The sequence below is a fragment of the Excalfactoria chinensis genome, chromosome 10 (genome assembly GCF_039878825.1).
Source record: "Excalfactoria chinensis isolate bCotChi1 chromosome 10, bCotChi1.hap2, whole genome shotgun sequence".
NCBI lineage: Eukaryota > Metazoa > Chordata > Aves > Galliformes > Phasianidae > Excalfactoria > Excalfactoria chinensis.
Genome location: NC_092834.1, coordinates 15884263 through 15896961, shown reverse-complemented (window position 1 = coordinate 15896961; position 12699 = coordinate 15884263). Strand labels below are relative to the sequence as shown.

The window sequence follows — 12699 nt, the reverse complement described above, 5'->3', positions numbered from 1 at the left end:
TAGTTTGTGATTTTGGTTTTTTAAATCCTTGCCTTGCAAGAGTAGAGGAGGATGCTGATTCATAGGACTTGTGAATGAGGGAAGCAACACAGAACTGTGGAGAAGATTCTCCTGCTATGTAGGAACAAGATTATTTCTATCTGAAAAAGCTTGTCTGGGTGAGATAGGGACTAAGGTATTGAAAGTTCTTTGTTCACTCTTTTACTCTGTTACTAGTCTATGTGTGCAACCAAGCACCTGGACAAAATGCCCCTTTAATTTGTTTGTTATACCCAGACTTCATGTTTTGGTGCCTTTTAAGCATGAGCAGAATACTCCCCTTGTTTAGGTTGCAAGCTCTGCCTGGTAAGGATAACTGAAGCTATTTCTTCTCACAGAATGCTAGAATTGATCTTTGTTGTAGGTTTTGTATCCTGTTGCCTTGAAAGCACTGGTCTGCATACTTCCTGAGGCTCACCGTCTCTGAGAGATGCCACTGTCACCTGGTAGACGTGATCATTCAAATAGACCAGCTAAAATACAGTAAAGCATTGACTGTGGCAAGTGGTGTTTGAGTTAAAATAACCCTGAGGGGCGTTAATGAGCACTGGTTTTCTAAAAAGAAAAGAGATGTAAGTGAACAGCCTTGTGTTGCACTTTTTTCTCTACTCACTGATGTCCAAACTGTGTGAGTGATATAAATGATAATTCCTTCTCATCATTTGTTGTGAAAGACAAATGCAGCTTCTTCCACTAAGAACGTACAATGCTCTTCAGCTTGAGTACCATGAAAGCCTAATAAATTGTATAAGAGAAGTTGTAAGGGAAACATCTATTTGCTGGGAAAGGAACAAAACATGCACTTAGACTCAATTATGCGATTTTTGTTAGGCTAAAAGAAACTCTCCTTCTTATGGACTGTGGGTGGGACATAAGGGAGCCTTTGATTGCATGATTGTGCAATATTGTGCAAAAAAAGTGAAAGACAAATCTGCTCAAGAGAAACTGTGCAACCTCAGAATATGGTTTGTGAAAAACAGATATCCTTGTGGTAAGAGATGAGGTTAATGGATGGTGGAAAATAGATAGTCTGTTTCCAAAGTACCGTATACAAAACTGGGTATTAATGTTTGGCATAGAGTGCTTAGAAGAATTAAGTCACAGGAGTAATTCTATAAAAGCATGAAGTTGTAGGAGGAGGGACAGTCACTTGGAATCATTGTGTTTCCTCTTCTGCCTTATTCTCACAGTGCTCTGTATTTACTTACTGAGATGTTCTGTATGTGATCTGTTTATCATATGGCAGATATAACTGTAACTGACTGTATTATTGTGCTAAGTATGAGCTGCTGAGTGCAGCTTGCTGTCTAACGGATGGAGTAGAACCATGAGGTGTTTCAGCACAGGCTAAATGCTCTGGGTGGGAATAAAATGGCTTATAAACCCTCAGTAATTAGCACTTACTGATTTGTCATATCCTGCACTTCAGAAAGCACTTAAGTGCTGCTGTGCCTTTCATTACGCAGTGCAGAATGCTTTCAGATGCAGCATGAAGGAAATGCAGGTCCGAGATTGTTTAGTCTGAACTGAATTTCTTGCAGCTGCTGAGTTCAGTGGGTTGATCCAGCAAGGAGTGACCTTGCCAAAGAAAAGAGGTTTTTTTGGCGGAAATGGACCTCCCTGGCTGGCTGCTCACCACCTATTTCTGTGAGTGTTAGTGATGACCCAAAAGAAGGGACACAATTCTTTAGATGGGGGTGAAGGAATAAGTACTGCAGCTCCAATTTAGATGAATTTAACCTCATGTAAAACAGCATGACATTGCACTTAGGTGAAATAGGCTAAGTGGTTTTATGCTTTCCCTCCCTGGGGAGAAATAGCCTCTGAGAAAACCCAAACAACAATAAATCTCTTTTGTTTATTTATTTTTTGGGGGGCTGGTTTAATGAGCTGAAACTGCTCTCTGAAGGATGAGTGCTAGAGCAAGAAAATGCAGCTGAAAATAAGGAAAGGAGAGCTGGACTCTGCATTTCAGTGCAAGCGAGATATTAGATTGACTTAGTAGGGCACAGGACTTTGGTACTCTGATCAACTTCTGACCATATAAATGCAGGGCGCTGTCAGGGAGGTTCAGGGCTTGTTCTCCTGATTGATAATCTAGGTGTGAAAAGCAAAGTAGTATGTTTATTAACTATCAGCTAATAGAACAGCTCATGAATATGTGGTGAGGAAGAAAAAAGCACAACAGAATGACAATCAATCTAGGAGGTGAAGAAAACCCTGGTCTGCAGAAGAGGCAAACATGGCTGGTGGAAAAGCCATGCACTGTTATTGGTGTTTCAGATGACTATTTATCACTATGAAATCTAAATACACTCCCTGGGAAGTGCTTCACACAACCCATTGGATAGCACTTGTGAGCCCAGGTCGAAAGCATGCAAAAGACTGTTGGGTAGTGTAGAGATATTTATGTTACTACTGAGAACGTATTATCTAAAATACTTAGAGGACAGCTGAGAAATGTTCAGAACCTTACTCATTTTTTCGATAGGTACGTGCTGGGGCTTTGAAAACATGCTCCTCTGTTGCTCAGAGCATGGAAATTAGTCCAGAACTTCAGGGCACAACTTCAGCATACAGATTCCAGAACACCGGGTCAGCTCCTAGATGCCTAGAACGTAATACGGGCTCAGAAGCAGCCACTGTGAATTTGCTGAAAGCAGTTCTCCTTCATGAGTGGCTGCTCTTGTGGATAAGAGAGAACAAACAAATGCAACATATCCTTATTGTGGTGAAGGCTGATTGTATATTCCTGCATGTGTTAGTCCTTTCCTGCCTCTGTTATGTAAGCACGCTAACTCCTTGGCTAAGGTACCTGTGAATGTATCTTTAAGCAGAAGTGGATCACGGACACTGAAGATCAACCCTTACAAAACCATCTATATATGCAAAATCAGCAACAAGCTGAACTGACAGCCCTCAGCATTTCACTGCTTAAATATCAGTAGATAGGAGAAGTGTTGCAAATGTGGAATGCAGTGTAACTGCCAGCTGTACAAGGTATGTAACAATGGCATTAGTTGGTATCAGTAAAATTTAAAAATTAATACCCTTTCCCCCCACCCCCATAGCATTTAAAATAAATAAGGAGAGGGGAGAAATTCCAGCCAGCATTGTTGGGACCTCAGTAGTTGGCATTACTGTCCCCCAAACCAACCAACCAACCAAAAGGCCACCACACTATATTCACAGCAGCAATTAATCTGTGTGTTTAACATGCTTGTCTTGTGGTTGCAGATGGGAACAAGTGGTTAAGTTATCTCCCACAAGGCAGTGCTTCTTCTCAGTTTTGTGAACCAGATTTTCTAGCAGCCAAACTTTAACAACTCCAGTATTACTGCTTGCCTGCTAGCCAGCCCATCTGGTTCTCTTTCTCTCTCCAGACTAGTACAATTGGGCAAATACCAAAGCATTCAAAACCCTGATCTCTTGGATGTCTGTTCTAGTCCAAAAGCACAAATTCTGTCAACTCGAGTTGTTTTATAATTTGAGTCTGACTTTTCCTAGCTAGACAGCTGCTGGAGGAATGTGGCACTAAATCACCAAGCTGGGCACCAGCTGGCCAGCTTTTACAGAAGAACATTAGTAATTCTGTTGTGTTCCTCTCTCTGCCTGTTCCTTGGTGTCTTTTTGAAGAGAAAATGATAAGGTTCAAAGGAGCCATTCTGGCCCATCCAGATATGCTGGATTTTAAATCTGAAACCTGCCTGAGTTGGGAGGTTGGGTTGGGAAGATAAGCAGAGGTTTCCTCTAAGTGTCTGCAAAGCCCCCTATTAAGGGAGCAAGTACAGAAAAGTGCTTGAGATGCATCTCCCCTTTGAGGCAGGCTGCTATGCAGGTGTAGGGGGAGGCTGGAACACAATGCAATCCTAACACATCCCGTCTTTCAAAAAGTTTGGGTTCTACATAAAGAAGGGCAAATCCATCCAAGAGGATGAAGTGCGGGGGAGCTTTACACCCCTGGGAATCTTCCTTTCCCTTGGGAATTTTGTCTAAGAATCTACATACAGGAAGAACACACATCCTGAAGCTGCTGTTAATCTTGTTAATTATGTTTCTATTCCTGTTGTTAAGCTTATTTAGCCCCCCCCGAATGAAAGACATCTAGGCCATTCTTTATGGTCTATGCCTTCTGTGTCTTAAAGGTTTTCCTCTATAATACTTCAGTCACATTGCACCTGGTTTGCTAGGCACAGGTGAGAACAGCTCATTTTCAGTACTGACATGTATGGAACCTGGAGCACTGTGTCCAGTTCTGGGCTCTCCAGTACAGGGAAGGAGTGGAACAAACTGGGGACAGCTGGCCAAAGTGCCTCCAGCATAATGGTGGGACTGGAGAGTGCCTCTTACGAGGGAAGTCAGAGCAGGGATTGTTGCAGCTGGCCAAGAGGATGCTTTGGGAGATCTTGTCCATATGTACTAATGCTTGAAGAGGGGATGGAAAGAAAGTAGAACCAGGCTTTTCCCTGTGATACTTGGGGACAGGACAAGAAGCACTGAGCTTTACGTAGTTATGTGAATGCTTTTATGTTTATGTGTATTGAAAGACAAAGTCTTCCTAATGACTACATCTATAAGAATACATTTATGAGTATAAGCTGTGCAACAAAGACATTTCTCATGCAGAATGTTTTATTTTACTGCAGGTGTTTCTGGAGAATATTTATTTAGTATTGGCTTGAGTTAATCTGTACTGCTTTATTTTGCATTGCAGAGATGAAAGAGTACTTGATGTGTTCACTAAAAGTTGGCAGAAGGCTCATCTATCCAACTTGTCTCTTATACTGCTTTTTTATAGATCTGATTTCTGTGTGTGGTTTTTTATTCTGTACAAATAATGAAAATAACTTTGACTGGAAAGCAAAGGAGGTAAAAAGTGTTTCAGTTTCCCCTTTCAGCTATTCCTACACGTTTCTCACTGTTCTTTGTTCTGTAGCCATTTGTCAGACAGCCATCTGTTGGGCTGGGGCCTGAGCTCCTTTCTGATGTTCCTATCTGCTGCCTTCGGATGCAGCACTGTGTTTCCTATTGTTTTATCTCAGTTGTATATAGCCCCTTTCTCTGAGAGAGCGCTTTAACCCTTTGCAATCTTTGGAGGCAGTAATTCTCTGAGGAATCGTTGCACCATGGAGATTTGTGTGTTAGTTACTGCATGCAATGTTCAACTGTCGGAAAAGCAGCCAGTGAATGTGTGTTGGTGGTTGTTTCACCTTGATGGGTAGCTGAACTGTGCCCACGTGGCTCACTCACGCCCTTTCCTCAAAGGAATAGGGAAGAAAATACAATGGGAAAGGTCTCAAGAGTTGAGATAAGGACAGGGACATGGCTCACCAGTTATCATCATGGGCAAAACAGGGTGAGCATAATAGAGATTCATGTAATTTATTGCCAACTACTTACAGACTGTGGCCGTGAGATAATAAAAGCAAACTGAGAACACTTTCACCCACTTCCATCCTCCCCTTCCTCCCACTGAGCAGTGAAGAGGAACAGGAGCAGCAGCCAGTTCATAACACTTCTCTGCTGCTCCTTCCTCCTCATTCTCTTCCTCTGCTCCATAGGTCCTTCCCATGGGATGCTATCCTTACCCAGCAGATCCTGCGTGGGCTTCCCACAGGGCACAGCTCTTCAAGTCCTGCTCTAATATGAGTCTGTACCATGGATTGCATTCTTCAGGAAGTCTGTTCCAGCATGGATCCCCACAGGCAGCAGCTCCCCCAGACCTTGTGCTCCAACATAGGCAGAGAGCTTCTGCTCCAAGCCTGGAGTACCTCCTGCCTTCCTTCTGCACCGGCCTTGGTGTCTGCAGGGCTGCTTCACATTTTCTCACTCGTCTCTCCTGGCTGCTTCTGTGCAGTAGTTTTTTTCCTTTCTTAAATAAAAAAACTCCTCTTTGAATGTAGTAACTTTTTCTCTCTGTGTTACAGACTGAAAGGGTATAGAGCTATCTGTACCTCAGCTCTCAGGTCTCGCATTGGATTGTCTGCAGTAACAGAACTGTAGGATAAGAGAGTGCATGCATCCTAACAGTTTGCATCACCAGGTCACTATAGCATCAATTGTAAGTTCCCATCTCTATCTTTGCATCAGCATGATGCGTTCTTCCCTGCAGTCTGTGCAGTGCTGTCTTAAATGCAGTTGCTTTCACTCGTAGCTGCTGTTGTCTCCAGGGTTTTGGACAGGCTCATCAGTGCTGCTCTGGGCTCTGAAGCACTGAGTTCCCTGAATACGACCAGGAGCTGTTCTACAACTCTTCTGTACCGTAACCCTTCTATCTGAATGAGAGGCAATAGCTTTGCTGGCACTCTTGGCTCTGTTTCATTGTGCCAATAAAGCTGCACTGCTATTTATTTTCTCTGAACATGCAAAAGCAATCTAGAAGTTAGTCTTTAGGGTGGTATTGTTAAAGTTTAGTGTACACTGAATACATTCATGCTGTTTAGCACTAAAAAGATAGACATACTGCTGAATAAAATTCTTTCTTCCTTGTAAAATAGATCAAGTGACCAGTACTGTGGAGGCAGCTCTACACTCACTGAGGTGTTAGATTAAACGCATGAGGTTCTGAAGGCCACTTTGAAGCCTCTGCTTATTTGCTTCTAATCAGTGAGCCATTATGAGCTTTTATCTTTTGTTTTCAGCATTACTTCAGTGCAGGGTTCTTATTACACAAGTAGCTTCTCTGTACCTTAACACACCCAGTGGTGACCTTGGGGACAATTAGACTTTCTCTCCAAGATCAGTAGCAAATTAATTTGATGTAAAAGCTCAAGTAATATTAGTATTGCAACTCTGTGAGCTCCTTCAAGGAGCTGTGAAACTTCTGTATTTTCAATCTATTCCTTGAAATTTAGTTTCCTAAGTGTTAGTGCTTATACTAGGGAGATGGATCAGTGGGAAGACCTGAAATGCCTGCAAGCGCAGATTCGTAGTTTGAGTTTGGACTGAATTAATTTGTTAGGAGTTTGTAAGGGAATCATGGCTTTAACCCCAGGGTATAGTACATCAAGCTTAAACATACACCAGTATCTGAAGGAACTCATCTGCTTGTTAAAACATTTGTTACTACATTTCTTCTTACCTGTGGGAAGGAAAACACTAGTAAATACTACCAGGTTTTCCTCTGCATCCTCAATGTAGAGTTACCTATCTTGACAACAATGGAAGCACACCCAGGAATGGGAAGGTAATGATGCAGGCATCCACAAGAATTCCTAGAAGCAGATACTGCAGGATTTGTAGTCACTGCAAGGGAAGTGAGGCTGGTTGCAGACTCTGGGCTTACGAATATATATAATGGTCTGTGTATGGTAAATGGCAGCCTTTCCAAAGCTTTATGCATTAAAATAGCATTGCAAAACCTTACATTGCTCTTCTGATAAGACATAACTGTTTCTGTGACTAGGGCAGAGAGCCAAAGCCACTCTGTTTTTATCAGACATGCTTCCTGTTCAGGGTCATGCTGAGTGAAAGGACACAAAGCCTTTCCCAGCCAGTCACAACTATTTATACATCCAGGTCATCATCTGAAGTGCTTCTTGCTTCCATAAGAACAGAGGAAATGTTAGAGCTTTTGGCACAGGGGTTTACTGACAAACCATTTCTAGTAAGTAATTCATGTTACTGTGAGATGTGTCAGAACAGTAATGCACACACTGCCTATCAGTGCAGCTCCTGGGAGATGGCTACTGGGGCTGGTTCCCATGTTGCTCATGGTACCTGCTCCGTCCAAGTGTGAGAGCAGTATCACCAATGGGTTGCATGAAGGCTAGAGTATCACTGCTCTAGATAAACACTATATTTTACTGCATGGTTTATGTCTTTCTCAGAACTCCAGAAGAGGCTGAGGAACTCCTATTGTTTTTTTATCAGTTATCTACATGGAGTTAGGCTGGATACTCTATCAAAGCTTTTCAAAAAGATGGAGATTTGGCAGCTTTAGCCTCATACACTTAAAAATAGCAATTAGCTGGATTTGTGTCTGATTGCTGAGACAATGGTAGGAAATGGTTCTTCACGAATAGAGTTGCTGGGCACTGGAGCATGCTCCTTAGGGAAGCAGACACAGCATCAAGCCTGCTGGTGTTCAAGGAGTGTTTGGATGATGCTCTCAGAAAGTTGGTTGGATTTAGTGTGGTTCTGTGTGAAGCCAGGAGTTACTGATCCTTGTGGGTCCCTTCCATCTCTATGATTCTATGATTACTCTATGATTCTATGATTCTATCCCATATGAATGGAATTGGTTATTTAAGTTGGCTGTTTTTAATACTTGCTTACAGGTTGCATGGCCGGTATCATGAAATGGCACCAAATGTTGTACCCATGGACTATACAAAGGACCCGGATGTTAAACTACCTATGCAGCTTATAATAAACATGCCTGAGCTTAAGGTAAGGCTTCTCACTGCATACAAAACTGCACCTCGTTATCTCTGTAAATTGTCTGCCAGAGGTTTTGCAAGGTAAGTTTGGTGCCTTGAAGCGTCATGGCATCCAAGGTCTTTCCTTTGCTGTTATTGATCTAGGGTGTAGCCAGGCACAGAACTGGAAAATATTTAGGTAGATGTTTCTCTTGCATAGATAGCTGGAATAGAATTTAAAGGAAACAAGAAGGAAATAAAACTAAATTTTATACTCTTTCCGCTTCATATATTGTGTCCCTTAGAAGCTCGTGGGTTTTGATAGGGATGTTTTGCTAATGACTCCCTGAGCAGCATTGCTTCGTTTAGGAATATAGTAAGTGTGGATATCTCTGTTGTTTAAATAGTTATAGAAATGAAACCTACGATGTGATACAGGCTTTCCCTAGAATTTATCTTTCATCAGCTGGTTGAGAGCTGTGCAGCTTTTGAACACCCAAAGCTGTGTAGCTCCTAAAGCTAAGCAGTTCAGCTCTGGGTTAGTTTCTTACCAGTCTGCATTGACACACTCTGTGTCCTTGACTGCTGGGGGCTTCAGTGCAATTCTGTCCTCTGTGGCTTACAAAACTGACCATCTCTAGTGAAATGAATGATGTTTAATAAACCACGTGGGCTCGAGAGTTTAAACAAAAACTATACTTTGTCCATTATGCTGCTCTGTGTGAAGTAGAAACAGGATACGAAAGTAGCTTAATTCAAAGGTTTGTTTATTAATGAGATGTTAATAGCAGCAACAGCATTCTGTAAACCATTCGTTTTCAACATTGTGTGTGCTAATGTGCTGGAGTATCTACTAAAGGACCTAAGCTATGTGCCTGTGTAATTAACAAAGAAAAAAGTGCATCCGGAAAAGTAATTATGGACTTTGAAAATAGATGGAATAAAAATCTTGCTGAAATGTTCTTTTCAGTTCATCAGTGGATAAAATATCTTACTGAGCATTAACTGTTCGGGCATCATATAAATATTTCATGTAAGTTTTATATGACACAAATGTTTGCTTGCTTTTTTTTCTTATTGTACAAATAAAGAAAACAGGCAAATCTGGAAAAATTCACAGTATTTTGCAAAAGTGCCCTGTATTTTACTTACCTTAAACTGAGTCCCAACTGGAGATAGCAACACCAGTTTCTAAGTTGATTATCTAGAAGTAGATCGTTTAAGACATAATGAGGCATCTAAATCAGTAGCCTGAGGTAACTTCTGTTACCTTAATCAAATAACCTTAAAGAATCACGTCCTTTGTAATGTGCTTCCGACGGCCCCGTGGCCAAGTTACGCACTGCTTACACCAATGTGGTGGGTGGTAAAATGGCATTTAATTAACCTCGTGAGTCCCTTATATAGGGCTCCTATTTCATCTAATACATATGCATTACTGAGCATGGGAAGACCTATCGCGTTACAGCACGAGATCTCGCTGATGCCTAATACAACATTTCCCCCTCCCCATGCTCAATAAAGTCATGTCCCGTTACAACGCGAACGCTAGTCCTAAACCTAATATATAAAAATGTTAGTCTCCATATAAATCTAAAATATATAAGTTATCTAAAAGGTGAGGTAGACAAGCTACAATTCATGCAGAGGTAGGTAGTGCAATGTCTAATAATATTAGTGGTTTTCTAATTATTATATCCAAGGCATCTTGGGTTTATACAGTTCCTTCTTCTTCTTAAAGCTTATCATATATCCGTTGGCACTCCATTTTGTCATTAAATATTCTTTCTATCATACGCTGTAAACAACCCTGGATACATTGAAACACACAAGGTAGGCAAATCATTAAAGCTAAGAAAACTAAAATCCCTATAATTAATACTTTAAGAAACTGTTTAAGCCATGGGCCAATATTACCAAATAGTCCATCCAGCCAGCTGCCGAATGCATCATCAATTGCAATTTTCTTGGTATGCTCTTGCATCCACTCCAACTTCTTATGAATTGAATCACTGTGGTCGCTCAGATTGAAGCAGCACATCCCTTCAAAGTCCTTGCATCCGTGCCCTTGGGCCAGTAGCAGAAAGTCTATCGCAGCTCTGTTCGACTGATTGGGATCCAAGCAGCTGCAACTCTGGTGGATCCCATGGTAGGGAGGTATTCAAAGATCTAATAAGGCATGCAGACATTCTGGCCCAATGAGTGAAGTTAGACTCAAACGCCTTCATAAAGAAAACTGTGCTCACTGCATGACATGAGATGAGCACCCTCTCCCCCTGTAACAAACACAAATACATAAAAACACACAACAAGTGATACAACAAATGTCCTTCTCGTAGGTACAAGCAGTGGTTCTTTATCTGTTCCTTTCTTCTTTCCTGAAGAATCACTTCGCGGTTGCGGCTGGCGGGTTCCCATCAACCATGCCTGAAAGGAAAGTCTCTCCCCCTGCCTGAGTTCGACGGGGTGACTGGCCCAACTTCTTGATCGTGGGAAGGACCCTGGGCCCAAGGTGCCTTCCCAATTTCGTTTCCCTGCGGCATGAGAGTAAATCTTCGGCAGAATCGGGCTTCATGACCCAGCTTCCCGCAGGCTTGGCATTTTTCTCTAACCTTATACCGTCTCTCTGGAGCTGTACACTGGTTCTTGTAATGACCTATCTGGCCACATTTAAAGCAGGGGTTCTTAGATTGATTATTTTGTGCGGTCATAACCGAAAGCCATGCCTTTGTCAGGCCATCACTGGGCAATGGTGTTGCTTGTTGTTTGTCCAGCACATACTTAATAATTTCACCCGGAGTCTCCAGATCATCAGGAGCCGCCCGAATGATATCTCTAATATTCTGATGAGACTTTTGCTTAAGACAATCTTTTATAACGGGAGATAATGCTTCCTTAGGTAGTTCTGATCCTTCTACTGCCTGTATCAATCGATTGGCAAATTCAGAGAATGTTTCTGAGGGACCCTGCTTTATCTCTGACCACGGGGAAACAGGTTCTGCTTTTCTTACAAAGTTTCTAAAAGCAGTAGAAGCCGCCCCCGTGGAGGCAAGTAATTCTCCCGGACGGAGGAGCCTAAGCTGCTTCTCTGCAGATCCAGCCAGATCTGCATCCGTTCCTAAAAGCCTCATTAAACTAGTTTTCGGATCTCCCTCCTTCCCATTCGCTGGGTGGTTCGGATCACAAGCAGTCTGTGCTACAACAGCCTTAAGTTGAACCGTCCACTCCTCCTTCCACACAGTAAACTGTACTGGTTCAAGGACAACTCTCATAAGGCTTTCAATATCATATGGCAGTAGGGGACCCGGGGCCATAAGAGCCTCAAAGGTACTCATAGTCATCGGGGACCTCAAGCCCTTTTTCTCAATTGCCTCTATAAACCGAGTCACTGCTTTCGCTTCCAAAGGCACCCAAACTGGTCCTTTCTTCTGGACGACTATCGGAAACACCGCCCAGTCCCGTTCCTTAAGCCCCAACCCTCTCATTGATTCACGGATATCCGACCAATCGGTGGGCTTGCGAGAATCCTCTCGCTCCTCCCTCCTCCGGGGAGACGCGACCAATTGGGTGGGGGTAGGCGGAACCTTTCGTTCCTCCTCTTTTTCCTCCCCCTTCTGGGGAGGCGGGACCGACAGGGCAGGGGTAGGCATTTCCTTTCTTTCCGTCCCTCTCTCCTCCCCCTTCTGGGGAAACGGGACCGGCAGGGTGGGGGCAGGCAATTCCTTTCTCTCCACCCCTCTCTCCTCCCCCTCCTCGGGAGATAAGACAAACGGGGTGGGGATAGGCAATTTTCTTTCCTCCGCTTTTTTCTCACCCTTCTCGGGACGAGATCCCTCCTCCGGAGGTGGGTCTGGGGGTGGCTCAACGCCTCCACGGCGCGCCTCCCCACACGACTCTCCCTCCCTCGGACAAATTCCATCCCCCTCAGGCGAGTAAAAGCTTTGCAAAGAGGGGTATAGGCGGGGATAATATGGTGGCGCCTCCCCAGATGACACAACTTCCGCCTTCTCTTCCGGAGTTGTTTCGGGCGCGGCCATGGCCATTGTGAAAACGGCCGGCGTGGCCGGCGCCATTTTGGGTGCAGAGTCGCCGCCAGAAAGCGATTCCTCCGCACCCCCCGGGACCCCGGACGTCCCAGTATCCAGACCAAAAACCCCAGTCGCGATGGCCTGGACTTGTTTCTCCTCCTTAGCGGCTTTAAGAGCACCCAGGACCAAACCCCAGGTTTTTAACTCCTCCGCTTTATACTCGTGCATTGCTCTATGGAGCATGGCAGCGGTGAAAGAATCCCACCGCTCCG

The 12699-nt window shown here is 43.5% G+C and overlaps 1 protein-coding gene across 2 annotated transcripts in view; it reads left to right on the top strand.

Annotated features, from left to right (window-relative positions):
* Window positions 1–12699, top strand: part of CIB2 (calcium and integrin binding family member 2) — a 35519-nt gene that overhangs the window by 9425 nt on the left and 13395 nt on the right. The window contains exon 3 of one of the 2 annotated variants that reach the window (XM_072345075.1): window positions 8319–8430. In XM_072345075.1, the coding sequence (XP_072201176.1) occupies window positions 8319–8430 (112 nt within the window). Of the gene's footprint in view, window positions 1–8318; window positions 8431–12295; window positions 12624–12699 lie in introns of those variants that run through there. The other variant, XM_072345076.1, reaches the window with a different exon arrangement.